The following is a 12,440-nucleotide window of genomic DNA, read 5'->3' as shown; positions in this document are numbered from 1 at the left end:
ATATGGATGGTCGGCGAGAGCATTGTGCTTGGACAGCCCTGCGATATGATTATCGCAGCACTTGGAACCTTTGGGAACAATGGAACCCCGGTGGGATGCTGCAGAAAAGCAACGACAAGGGCGTGAGGTTGGGAATGCTCCATCAATTGGTACCAGTACCCCAGTCCCGCCTGTACGCTCCCAATGGAACTAAGAAGACCCTGAGCTGCCACAACCTAAGCATCGCAGCACGGGCCACACATCAAACTTTGGCACGGATTTGCCAGAGTTATCAGTGTTCAACAGACGGTAGGACAACACCCCTTCTTGGCTGGGGCTCTGATAGACGTGGTTGAGGCCGTTAGATTGCATCTCTGATAGCTGCTATGTATTGTGAGTTGAACCCAGCCCAGCGCAAGATCTCTCTGTCTCTCAGGGCCGTCCATATTCGCAGCTGGCCATCCAACAAGCAGGTGGTCGACTCGAACAAGGATGGGAAGCACCAATTGCACAATGGACAGTTAATCAGTCGCGGAATATGAGATTTTGCCTCTTTTTTTTTTTTTTTGGGACCAGGAGATTGTTCTGAGCTCACGTTCAGTGTCAACAGTGTCAGAGCAGTTTTTGCTGACTCCCATACAGAATGCCGTGCTCTCTCACTCAGGGGTCATAAGAACAGTGTAGTCGCGCCATGATGTTGGCCAGCAGATGGCCCACCGCCAGGGCTCTTCAGAAGACGCCCTTGCAATGTCTGCATCAGGCATCCTATACTTCCCGGTATATCCGAACAGTATCGCGGGCGCGCTTGTCGAAGGGGACACATCTGGCACTCCTGGCACCTCGCCGTGTTGTCCGGTTCCATGGTTCGACGCGGCATCTTGCAGCGACGGTCGAGTCACCATCGTCCCCCGAGACGCCGCAGCCGTACTCGCCGCCAACCTCGGGGATCCTGGCACGCCTTCCCTCGTCATGGGTTCCCTACGCTGAGTTGATCCGTCTCGACAAGCCGACGGGCACCTACTACCTCTTCTTCCCATGCCTGTTCAGCACTCTCTTGGCGGCACCCCTGGCCACGCCCATGGCCTCTCCCCTCTCAGTCATAGGCACTACTGCCCTGTTCTTCTCTGGAGCCCTCATCATGCGCGGTGCAGGCTGCAGCATCAACGATCTCTGGGATAGGAACTTGGATCCTCACGTCACGAGGACGCGCCTGCGACCCATCGCGCGAGGCGCAATCACTCCTTTCAAGGCCTTGACCTATACGGGCTTTCAGCTGCTAGCAGGGCTTGGGATACTGCTGCAGTTTCCCACCAGCTGCCTCTTCTACGGGATTCCAAGTCTGATACTGGTGGCCTGCTATCCGCTAGCCAAGCGAGTGACCTACTACCCACAGGCCGTCCTAGGTCTCACCTTCTCCTGGGGAGCCATCATGGGCTTCCCGGCTCTGGGCGTAGATCTACTGTCGAACAGCGCAGCGTTGACCGCAGCTGGGTTCCTCTACGCCAGCAATGTCGCCTGGACTGTGCTGTACGACATGATCTACGCACACATGGACATCAAGGACGACGTCAAGGCGGGCATCAAGAGCATTGCGCTCAAGCATGATGCCGAGACGAAACAGGTCCTCACCGGCCTTGCCGCCGTGCAGCTCGGACTCCTGGGCGCCGCCGGGTGGGCCGCGGGTGCCGGGCCGCTTTTCTTCGCAGGGAGCTGTGGAGGAGCTGCGCTTACGTTGGGGTACATGATCAAGAAGGTGAATCTCAAGAGCGTCAAGGACTGCTGGTGGTGGTTTGTCAATGGATGTTGGATCACTGGCGGTGTAATCACCTTAGGTCTCGGGGCTGACTACGTCGTGAGATATACGAAGGGGGAACAGACCGCTACCGGAACCGAGGCGTAAAAGAGGGGAATTCTGTGTTTTGGTGTCACAATCACAACTGTATCTCTATGTGACAATACTGTATAATAATTCGAATCAAGTCCATTCGGACTCCAACCATACCAAGCTGATAAATTTATCCGCGCTGTCCACTATCTACAAGCTCTGGCAAGGCACTTTTTGGGGGTCACTATGAATTATACAACCAAGATGGCCCGCTTACCGAATCGGCATCTTTGCGGACTGTCTCCTTCCTTGTTGCGCCTACGTCTTTCTCAACAACACCATTGTCGACTCCCTTTGTGCCAGCTTCACAGCCCCTACAAGGCTGGCTCTTGAGGAAAGGCTCTGGTCCATGGTGAGGACATACATTCTCGTGCATGGTACAATATCTCCTTGTTTTTGGCAAGCCACTGACTTCCGCAGTGGTGAAATACCCGAAGCGGCAGTTTCCTTGCTGGATCTCTGGACAAGGGTACCTTGAATTCATAATGGAACTTGTCGGATCGAATGCTGGGCCAAGCAGCTCACGATCCTGAGTATATCTGCGGTTGGTCACAGAAGTAAATGCCCTTTGACTTTGGCTCATTGCCGACTTCGTTGGCCTTTTATACCGAGGTCGTCAGTCGCTGGGGTTGTTAGTAACATGGGCATACAGTCACCAGCACAAAGGACATGATCCTGGGAAAGTCTTTGTTCTTTCAAGGCTACGCAAACTTCAAGTATTCGTCGTGATCAGGCAATCTCGCTTCCATGGCGAACTTCAAATCCGTCTTCCTTTGCTCAGCACAAGGCATGGTATGAGACCTGCCGGATCTCATGGAGCGGCGTACCTTCAGTCACATGCCAAGCTCTAATGGCATCTATCTTTCTGCCCAGACTACCTTCCACTTTGAAGGGGTAAACTCAAAGTGAGAGTTGGCAACGAACTGATATCTTTACTTCTTGGATTCCGAGCTGAGATCTCAAGTAATAAGTGTGCTACACGGCGACTTCAGGATGCTTATCTACATGCCCTCTTCCGATCTTGCTTTGCTGTATTCCGCAGATAATTTCGCACTGCAAAAGACGTAGAAACATACTTTGGACAGCAACGGACTTGGGTTGAGAAGTTTGGCCATACTTTTTCTTGCTGCATCGTCTTTTCGAAGGATATCTTGGTCCCTAGGGTAATTGTCCAGCTCCTGCTTTCTTACAGGTTTGGCACGCTTCCATGGGATGGAGCTTGCTGCTTTTTTTCTCGCAGTACATGGAGACCAGCAGACACCAAAAGCGGACCGTTCGAGTACTCGATACAAGTGACGGCTAACGTGAGACGCGACCCCACGTGGGCTACAATGTCACAAGGCCAGACGCCATGTCAGGAATAGAACCGCGATATTTAATCGACTTGAACAAGGTAAAGTGCAACCCTGTTTGGAACGATGTCTGCATCGGACGATCCTTGCCCCCTTCTCTTATGTCCCCGTTGCGGATTGTTCTACCGGGCTACATAGCTGAGTCTTTAAGGCACACACATCGCCTTTCTTGTCATGAGCCAGATCTGGCTAATCCCTTGCCCACAACAAGATACATCTGCAACAAATGGATGAGGGGAACGACCTGCTGGGCATCATCGCTTGCAAACGAGAGATGTGTTTCCGTAAGGCACTCAATGAGACCAAGACAGTTTGCGGAACTTGAACGCGAGCTTTCACTTCGAAAAAGTGGCATGAACCCCACATGTTTGTGGTACGGCGACGATGATCTCTATTCTCGGATCCCGTTCACCTATGGATGCGTATCAAGGCCCGAACCTCGGATGCTGATGGGGAAAATAAAGCAAGCCATTTTGACTCCACATTGCCCAAATCAAGTTCAGTCCCTTTTGTCCATTCGTTTCCTCGTCCCCCAATGCAGTTGTCGTAGCCGATCGTCTATGATCTGGGCTTCTCCTTCTTCTCCTTCCACAGAGCCAAAAGACCGACACCAGACACCTTGACGACCTTGAAACGAACACCGGGAATATCACCCTTAGCCTTGCCCTTGCGACCGAAACCGGCGAGGAGGACCTCGTCGTTCTCGTCGACGAAGTTCAAGCAACCGTCGTTGGGGACTAACAAGCAAATGTAAGTTAGCAGACGTTCTTGAGCGTGATGAATCCACCCCAAACAGCGCACGCATGCCGTTGCCCGCCTGAGCGTGACCGGTAATTTCCCCTCGGAACAGCCTTCACTGCTATTCTGCCCCCTCTAAACGATTGGAATGAAAAGGTGTCACATACCGAAAGCGGTGACCTTCTTGCCGTTCTTGATGAGCTGTACACGAACGCACTTTCGGATGGCGGAGTTGGGCTGCTTGGCCTCGACACCGACCTTCTCGAGGACGATGCCCTTGGCGTGGGACGAACCACCGAACGGCGAGGACTTGAAGGCGGTTCCGAGGGCACGCTTCTTGTATCCCAGATCGGCCCAGCGCTGGTCCTTGCGGTGAAGGCGCAGCTTGCGCGCGGCGTTGAGTCCTCTCGGCTTGCCCTTACCCATGATTGCTATTGACGAAAGAAGTCAGTCGACGTCGGAGGGGGAGAGTTTGATCGCGGCGGGGAGCTCGTGCGATGACGATTGTCGAACAAAAAGTCGTTTGGTTGATGCGAGACGACCCGATTGCGCTGGTGTGTGAAGGGGGAGAAGACGTACCGACTTGACTGTGTGATCGCTGGAGATGGGTTCTGGTGTCGTTGGTTGCTGGATGGCACGATTCGCTGAGTGATGGATGGGCTCGGTTATTTTCCTCCAGGAAAAATGAATTTTGGGGTTTTCGCACCCTATTGAATTTGTGGTGTGGCTTGAGCCGGCCCGGCGCTCGGTGCGCCTCAGCTGCCCCACGCAAAAGTGCGCTCAGCGCCACGTCTGCCGCAACCCAATCATAGCGAAGCGGGTCCCCCTCCTCCCCCTTCCCCCTTCCCCCTCCACCAGCCGCCCAGTCCCGCCAGCCAGTGCAGCCCGCCCTGGAAGCGCTCCTGGGCCAGCCTTGTGTCTGTGCCGGCCAGCCTCATTACCCTGGGACTGGATTGACACTGCGTGCCAGACACTCCCTCCACACCCTAGACGTATCACCAAGATGTAGTGAGCCATGTCTCAGCTGAAGGCACACTCCAATGGCTCCTCCGCCAAGGCGCGCGACCCGCCGCCGTCTCTGTTCCTCCACCCTTCACCAGCGGCCTCTCATGTCTCCCTGACAGGAATGTTCGGGCCAACGTCGTCTTCTACGGGCCCATCGTCGAATGCGCACCATCTCGCCTCCCAGACCTCCACCGGCACGGCCCAAGCTGGTGGTCCTCCGAGTCTGGCGCGACAAGGCTCTCTCCTGAACCCGCGCGGCCGGGGCGCCGTCCCGGGGCCGGTTCCGAGGCTGCAGACTGGCGACTCCTCGCGAACTGTCGATAGGACCGATGCCCTGTGGGCAGAGATGCAAGCCACGCTTGAAGAGGTGGAGCTTTCGGCCTCGGGAGGGACGCACGTCTTTGGGCCTGAACATGACCGGAAATTGACGGATCTGCGGGCCGCCCAGATCGCCCTGGCGCAGGCGTGGGCTAAGAGCGAGGCGGACGACGCAATAGAGACAACGGCTGGGACCGGCACGGAGGAGGTCCGCGATTTGAAGGGCGCACTGAGTACGGTCGGCCTTGCGGCTGCTTCAGGCGCCGGACCCGGGCTTGCCGGCAAGATGGGCGCCGAGGGCACTGACCCTGGGAAAAGCACAGTAGGATCGGGGAGTGCAAGACCACCAAGTAGCGGACGCGGCGGAGAAAGACTAGGGGCCGCCTTGGAACAGGAGACCGAGTCCGACATCCTGCTGGCGCGGAAGAGGCGAGAGGCGAATGATCGTTACTTCAGCAGAGTGGACCAAGGCGTGCGCGATGTCGTTGCGAAACTCGAGGAGGTCGCCATCGCTATGAGAGCTGTTGAGCAGGAGAGCCGAGATGTTTGGGGTGATGAAAGTGCCCCTGGAAGCGCAAAGGACTGAGGTTGCCTCCTTGTACACTCATGCGAATCGTCAAGGGCATTGGCTGCTTACCTCGTAGTGCATTTGAAGGAGTTTAGGTAACTTGGACATTGGCCCTCGACTTCAAACCCCTATAGATACCCAGGAGTACCGAAATACCAGAATGTTTTGAGTGGCACCCTTGCAAACTCTATCGCATTCTCGATATCATAGTCGCTCCCCTCGTCAGGCAGTAGCTATTGCGCGGTACCACGATGGCCTCATCCCTTTTGTATCTTCCCATTATTCATCTTACATGGATAAGAGAGGTGTAATGTATAATGCAGTCCTAGAGTCGCTTGACCACGATAAACGTCTTGAACGACTCCAGATTCCGCTAGATAGTAACCAAGCTAAACTCGATGCTGCATTATAGCTAGGATCCGTCACGATACGGACAGTGTCGTCTCGTGCTTTCGCAAGATCTATTTATACAGTCGGTGTTATTGATACGGTCGTAAGGATGATTCCCATTGTAGATATCCAGAACACGTAAACACCGCCCAAGCCAGACACCTCTAAGAATTAATCCGGCTGCCAATACTGGGGAAAAGTGGTTAGCAGCGCAAAGGCAATTGCAGCCGTTTCTGAGTGGATGCGATCGTGGAACGTGGGGAAAGGCCCATTCCCCCGGCCTCACGATCGGAGCTTCCTTGGTTTCTTGGGGAAATGGGTACCTCAACTTGGCCTAACCCCTCACACTCAACTATCCCTCCTGGACAGCTGTTGCAAACACCAAAACGACAACATGGGAGAGTTCATGAATGGCTCTCGCGCTTCCACGCGAGTGGAACTCAAAGATGGCTGGATGCTCAAGCAAGCGGGCGATGAATCCGAAAATGCCTGGCTACCAGTTCAAGCGGTGCCCACAGATGTTTATAGAGAGCTCTTGGCAAACAAGAAGTAAGTCAAAAAATGGCCGCAGCGGGTGCCGCAGCTTACCACGATGATAGGATCGCGGATCCCTTCGAGGACTTAAACGAACTCTCGGTTAGATGGGTTGCGGATCAAGACTGGGTGTACAAAAAGCACTTCGGAGTCGATCTCCAGGCCGTGAGCCCAGGGGCTAGGTTGGACCTCGTCTTTGAAGGCCTAGACACATTTGCCACAGTCTACTTGAACGGAAAAGAGATACTCACGTCGGAAAACATGTTCTTGTCCCATCGTGTCAACGTCAATGATCACTGCAGAAGCGACAATGTCCTCGAGATTGTTTTCGATTCTGCCCGGCTCCGAGGCCAGAAACTACTTGAAGAACACAGCCATGAGCATCGGTTCATTGCACGCCAGACTGAAGACGGTAGAATTCCCGTACGTAAAGCGCAGTACCACTGGGGCTGGGACTGGGGTCCAATATTGGTCGGTACGTCCGGCCCGTGGAAACCGGTATACATCGACTGCTACGTGGCACGGATTGACGACATCTGGGTCGAAAGCCAGTTCAGCGACGACTTGAAAGATTGTTCCGGGTACATACATGGCAATACCGCAGGCGATTTGAACGGCGCTAAGGTATCTATAAGCCTGACATATGGGGGCGAGCAAGTGTTTCGAACGGAATGTGTTGTTGGCACAGATGGGTCCATCAAATGCCCATTTGCTATCTCATCCGTGAAGCTTTGGTGGCCTCAGCCGTATGGTGCCCCGCTACGTTACAGACTCGATGCGGCTCTTTACCGAGACGGAACGGTTGTGGATGAGAAGTCCAAGATGATTGGTTTTCGAAAGGTTGAATTGGTGCAGACGCCAGATGCTTCCGGAAAGTCATTTTACTTCCGTATCAACGGGACCGACATCTTCGCTGGTGGATCGTGCTGGATCCCTGGCTCGAGTTACCTGTCAGAACTGTCTAAGGAAAAGTACTACGACTGGATCGAGCTACTTCAAAGAGGTAACCAGAACATGGTCCGAGTCTGGGGTGGTGAGTAGTAACTGTCATTAATAAGTAATTGGCAAGAATTACGCTGATACGATATTCAGGTGGAATTTACGAGGATGATGCGTTTTACGACGCCTGCGACGAACTTGGCGTACTTGTCTGGCAAGACTTCTGCTTTGCCTGTGGCAACTACCCAGCGTATCCTTCCTTCATGCGATCGTTCGAGCTTGAAGCTCGCCAGAACATTCAACGTCTGAGAAGCCACCCTTCTCTCGTGATATGGGCTGGGAGTAACGAGGATTATCAGGTTCAAGAGAGATACAAGCTGCACTATGACTACTCGGACAAGGACCCACAATCTTGGTTGAAGTCCAACTTCCCCGCCAGGTACTATTACGAATATCTTCTGCCCAAGGTTGTTCAGGAAGAGCATCCGGGGGCGGCATATCATCCGACAAGTCCCTGGGGTGACGGCAAAGATACAGCCGATCCGACAGTGGGGGATATACACCAGTGGAACAGTGAGTCGCCATGTCATTCCTTTCGGAAAGCAATACTGATCCTGAACGACTAGTATGGCATGGGACGATGGAGAAGTACCAATATGCAGACAGCCTCGGTGGTCGGTTCGTCAGCGAGTTTGGTATGGAAGCATATCCTCATTTGGAGACCATCCTGTCGGCTGTTACCAAACCTGAACAACAATACCCAGGTTCAATGACGATGGACTTCCACAACAAAGCTATTGGTCACGAAAGACGTCTGGTCAGCTACGTAGCCGAGAACTTCCAGCTCAAGACCGACCTTCCGTCCTTTACACACCTGACTCAGATGGTCCAGGCAGAAGCAATGTCATACGCTTACAAGCATTGGCGGAGAGCTTGGGGCACACATACAGGAACCCAAGGCCAACCGATAGAGCGCAAGTGCGGCGGCATCTTGGTCTGGCAATTCAATGATTGCTGGCCTACTATGTCATGGGCTATTGTCGTGAGTTCAGCTCTTCTCCTGCATATATCTCTATCTCCCGTCCAGTGAAGACTCCAAATGCTAATTGTTTTAGGACTATTATGGTATAAGAAAGCCAGCATACTACTCTATCTCGAGGGCGTTGAAACCGATTACCATAGCTGTCTCGCGGACCGTTCGAGACTGGTCAAAGAAGAAGATGAATGAGATGCTAGAGCTGGGCCAAGTTGACCCTACCACGGAGGCTAGAGAAGGCACTGTTTACAACGTATGGATTGCCAACAGCACGGGTGTTGTAGCTGCCAGTGAGGTCAGAGTCGAAGTACGCTTTGTCTCGATCAAAACAGGAAGCAGCGTGTTGCCTACTCAAGGCCGTACGGTTCAAATGGACACAAACTCGACCACAGACGTGTGGAAGGATCAGGTCGGACCCCTGAATGCGGACCTTTGCGATCCGACGAAACCATTCGACCTGGACAAATATGACCCTTACGTTATCCACGCCACCTTGTATCTCCAGGGTATAAGAACCTCAACAGACACAGCATGGCCAGAACCTTTCAAGTTTCTCGATTTCGCGGATCGAGGACTGAAGTTCAAAAAGTCGGGAGACAAGGCTACCCAGGTGATCATTACCGCAGATAAACCAGTAAAAGGGCTTGTATTCGAGGAGACGAGAGTCATGAGACTGAACGACAACAATTTCGACATCGTTCCAGGAGAAGATGTCCTTGTGGAGGTGGAAGGGGTGCCGCTTAATGAGTTGCGCTACACCTACGTTGGCGCGCCTGTTGGATCGATCAAGATTGATTTCACTTAGAATTCGTACAGCAAGAAGCCTACGTTATAGAGGTCAGTGTTAACAGAAGCACTGCTAAAGCCCCTCAGGACTCGGACGGGACGTCTATTTGCGCCTGCTATCGGCTATTCCACGGGCATTCGGGTGTCAAGGGCCATTTTGCAAATTGGGTTACTTTCATCGTACCCTTTATCACGGCAGAAGTATATTTAGATTTCTATTAAAAAATCTCTGTATCAGCCTATTCCTGTTCATGATTCTATAATCCTCTCATGAAACCTCTCTTCATCAAGGGCGCTTTGGTTCCTTGCTTCTTTGAGAATTCTTTCTCGCCTTCATCTGTCTGCACGACATATCGGTCCTTGTCCTTCTCAGCCGCCCTCTTATCATGCTCCATCTTCCAGCGCTGGAAGTAGCAACACAGGGGGAACAGAGCGGTATTGACTGCCACCCAAGCAAACAGTATGCCAACATTCAATCCTATCCTCGAATGTAGGTCAAAGATGATCGAGCGGCTGGCCTCGACAATGTTATGCAGCGGCCAGGCGTAGCCCCACCTGAAGAAGCCAGGCGCCAGGTCGAGCGAGTAGAAAGCCGTCGCCACGTTGCTGATGACCCAGAAGATCAGCCACAGCGCCGTCCATGGCTGGCCGACGATCATGGCCACGTTCTCGCAGGCCAGCCCCAGCGCGATCATGCCGACAAAGTTCACCAGCCAGTAGACGACGAACGAGGCGCGGCCGTAGGCCGTGGCGTTGAAGGCCACGTCGACGGGCGAGCCCGGCGGCGTCCAGAAGGGGATCTGGAAGGCGAGCGACACGAGCGAGTAGGCCAGCGAGATGAGCACGTAGGCCGCGACGGTGGCGAACCAGCGCCAGACGATGAACTGCCAGAAGTGCAGCGGCGGGTGGCCCTGCGGCGTGATGTACTTCTGGTGGATGGGCAGGAAGAAGGAGAAGGAGAAGAAGGCCAGGATGATCAGGTAGATGAGCCCGATGGTGACGGACGGCGTCGCCGCCGCCGGCTGGAACGGCCGCAGGTCGATCGTCAGCGGCGACACGCCCGGGTTCACGGCGCTCGGCGCCGCGCCCAGCATCGCCTTGGTGATCGAGTCGTTGCTCGCGAGGCGCTGCGCCCACATGGGCCCGAACTGGGACATGAACATCTTGGTGAATGTTTCAAACTGGGGGACGATGTAGTTGGAGTATGTCGTCTCCTGGCGTGCCGACAAGAGGATCATCTGAATCGCCCCCGTGGGATCGTAAGTGGTGTTCCCACTCGCGATGGCCTCGGTCAGTAACGCCGTCGCATTAGGATTGATGATGATGGCCGCGTAGCTGTGGTAGTCGTACACTGACTGCCTGACTGCGATAGGATCGTAGTCGAAGTCCGCGGGCGGGACCACGGTGTAGCCGAGTGAGGGCTCTTCAATCTTGTCTACTGTCTGCTGGGCCAACCTGGTTATCATCGGGCCTATGAGAGGTTCCACATTCTCGTAAGGGGCGACTTGGCCGTCAAAGTCCACGACTTGGACGGTCAAGGAGCGCATGTTGTCTTGCACGCTGAAAAGAACAGCCCAATATAGCGCCAGGACGGCCATGATGAAGCAGAGAATAATGACGACTATTACGCACATTAGCCCAGGCTTAGTATTTGGGTTCTTAACATGGTATCATATAAAAGCCTACCTGTTTGGGCCCATAATCGCAGGACATGTGCTCGAACTTTACTCATGCGATGATCCCAGAACCCGACAGACTGATGCGGCTGGGTATAGTGCCGGTCCGAGTGGGATATGCCGTTCTCAGCATCGTAGTCGCGAAGAGTCCTATCAGAGCCTTCCGGGCCAGATTCACTGTTGTCGTTTGTCATATTTTCCTCCGAAGACCTTGCGGTGTCACTGGCACGCGCAGCAAAGACCAGGTACGATGCGTCTGGAATGTGATCATTACCAGGCGACATCTTTGCATATATGAAAAGCGCTACGGTTTTATCAACAGTTCGGCCGAATATGAATCCACCTTACGATTTCAAAAATAATGACGCCCACAGCCTTCAGGGCTCTACATAGCTTATTAATGATAATTGCTCGACCCTCGGGGCGATCGCGAGAAAAGGGCGATGAAGGGACACAGGGACAGAGATGAGACCGGCAAAATGGCAGAATGGTGATGTCACATCCCCGTGCTCCACACCGGACCCAGCGGATCGCTCGCCATGATACAAAACGCGAGCCTACCTTCCCGAAGCCATTGACAGATTATGAATCACTGGTTCATGGTGCACTATGGTCATTTTGAAATCTATAGCTCTCGTAGTTGAGAAGAATGCCCGGAGACTTCATTCTAGTCAGATTGCGGTCTTCAGGCGCCCAACACATTTATGTTACTTCCGGCGAAACTCAACCTCGGCGAGAAAAGTAACAAGCAACTAACGGCCACAATACCCAACACTTCTGGTGCAGGATCTCAAGAATGATATCCCCTGGACGTGTTTGCGCATAAGTTTACGGTTGCTAAAATTGCAGAATTTCTTACAATTACTTCCCTTGTCGGAACCGTAACCAACGTCATGACTGGAATGTGGTCCAAACCAGCCAACTTGCACACCAACGCTTGGGCCGCGACACCACGAGAGCTCCTAGCTTCCTCATGAACGCCGTCATATAGTTGCCCGGCGCACATCACAGAAACAGCGACTTAAGCCTCCGGCCGAGGTGTGCCATTCCCGGTAGGGCCGCGATCGGCCGGGACGGGGAGCTCAGAGTTTCACCGCATTGCCAAAGCAAATCAGCCTTTTGGGAAGCCACCGGGACAACAATTGGAGAAACTCTGATCGCACACCTTATTTGGACCCCCGTGTCTGTTGGCTACACTGCACTTGGAATGTGTCAGCCAAGTCGAAAGGATTCA

At 53.6% G+C, this 12,440-nt stretch overlaps 5 protein-coding genes across 5 annotated transcripts; 3 read left to right on the top strand and 2 right to left on the bottom strand.

The window, feature by feature from the left end:
• Nucleotides 1-673: 673 nt before the first annotated feature.
• On the top strand, nucleotides 674-1,879 carry JN550_006011 (uncharacterized protein; the record flags this gene model as incomplete). The annotated part of the gene is made up of 1 exon (XM_049317703.1): nucleotides 674-1,879. The coding sequence occupies one exon, from the start codon at nucleotides 674-676 to the stop codon at nucleotides 1,877-1,879; it is 1,206 nt and encodes a 401-aa protein (XP_049171897.1).
• Nucleotides 1,880-3,774: 1,895 nt separating this feature from the next.
• JN550_006010 (uncharacterized protein) lies at nucleotides 3,775-4,380 on the bottom strand (the record flags this gene model as incomplete). Its single annotated transcript, XM_049317702.1, has 2 exons — nucleotides 3,775-3,953; nucleotides 4,122-4,380. 2 exons carry the CDS (start codon nucleotides 4,378-4,380, stop codon nucleotides 3,775-3,777), a joined length of 438 nt encoding a protein of 145 aa, XP_049171896.1.
• A 589-nt stretch (nucleotides 4,381-4,969) lies between these two features.
• JN550_006009 (uncharacterized protein) lies at nucleotides 4,970-5,863 on the top strand (the record flags this gene model as incomplete). Its single annotated transcript, XM_049317700.1, has 1 exon — nucleotides 4,970-5,863. The coding sequence occupies one exon, from the start codon at nucleotides 4,970-4,972 to the stop codon at nucleotides 5,861-5,863; it is 894 nt and encodes a 297-aa protein (XP_049171895.1).
• A 766-nt stretch (nucleotides 5,864-6,629) lies between these two features.
• Nucleotides 6,630-9,549, top strand: JN550_006008 (uncharacterized protein; the record flags this gene model as incomplete). The annotated part of the gene is made up of 5 exons (XM_049317699.1): nucleotides 6,630-6,784; nucleotides 6,835-7,802; nucleotides 7,862-8,281; nucleotides 8,335-8,750; nucleotides 8,824-9,549. The coding sequence occupies 5 exons, from the start codon at nucleotides 6,630-6,632 to the stop codon at nucleotides 9,547-9,549; spliced, it is 2,685 nt and encodes an 894-aa protein (XP_049171894.1).
• Nucleotides 9,550-9,787: 238 nt separating this feature from the next.
• On the bottom strand, nucleotides 9,788-11,490 carry JN550_006007 (uncharacterized protein; the record flags this gene model as incomplete). The annotated part of the gene is made up of 2 exons (XM_049317698.1): nucleotides 9,788-11,151; nucleotides 11,217-11,490. 2 exons carry the CDS (start codon nucleotides 11,488-11,490, stop codon nucleotides 9,788-9,790), a joined length of 1,638 nt encoding a protein of 545 aa, XP_049171893.1.
• Between the last annotated feature and the right edge of the window lie 950 nt (nucleotides 11,491-12,440).

This window comes from Neoarthrinium moseri (assembly GCF_022829205.1).
Source record: "Neoarthrinium moseri strain CBS 164.80 chromosome Unknown scaffold20_Wmoseri_CBS_16480, whole genome shotgun sequence".
NCBI classification, from domain to species: Eukaryota; Fungi; Ascomycota; class Sordariomycetes; order Amphisphaeriales; family Apiosporaceae; genus Neoarthrinium; species Neoarthrinium moseri.
Note: the sequence above shows the minus strand (reverse complement) of the source record. Positions and strands in the feature narration are given on the sequence as shown.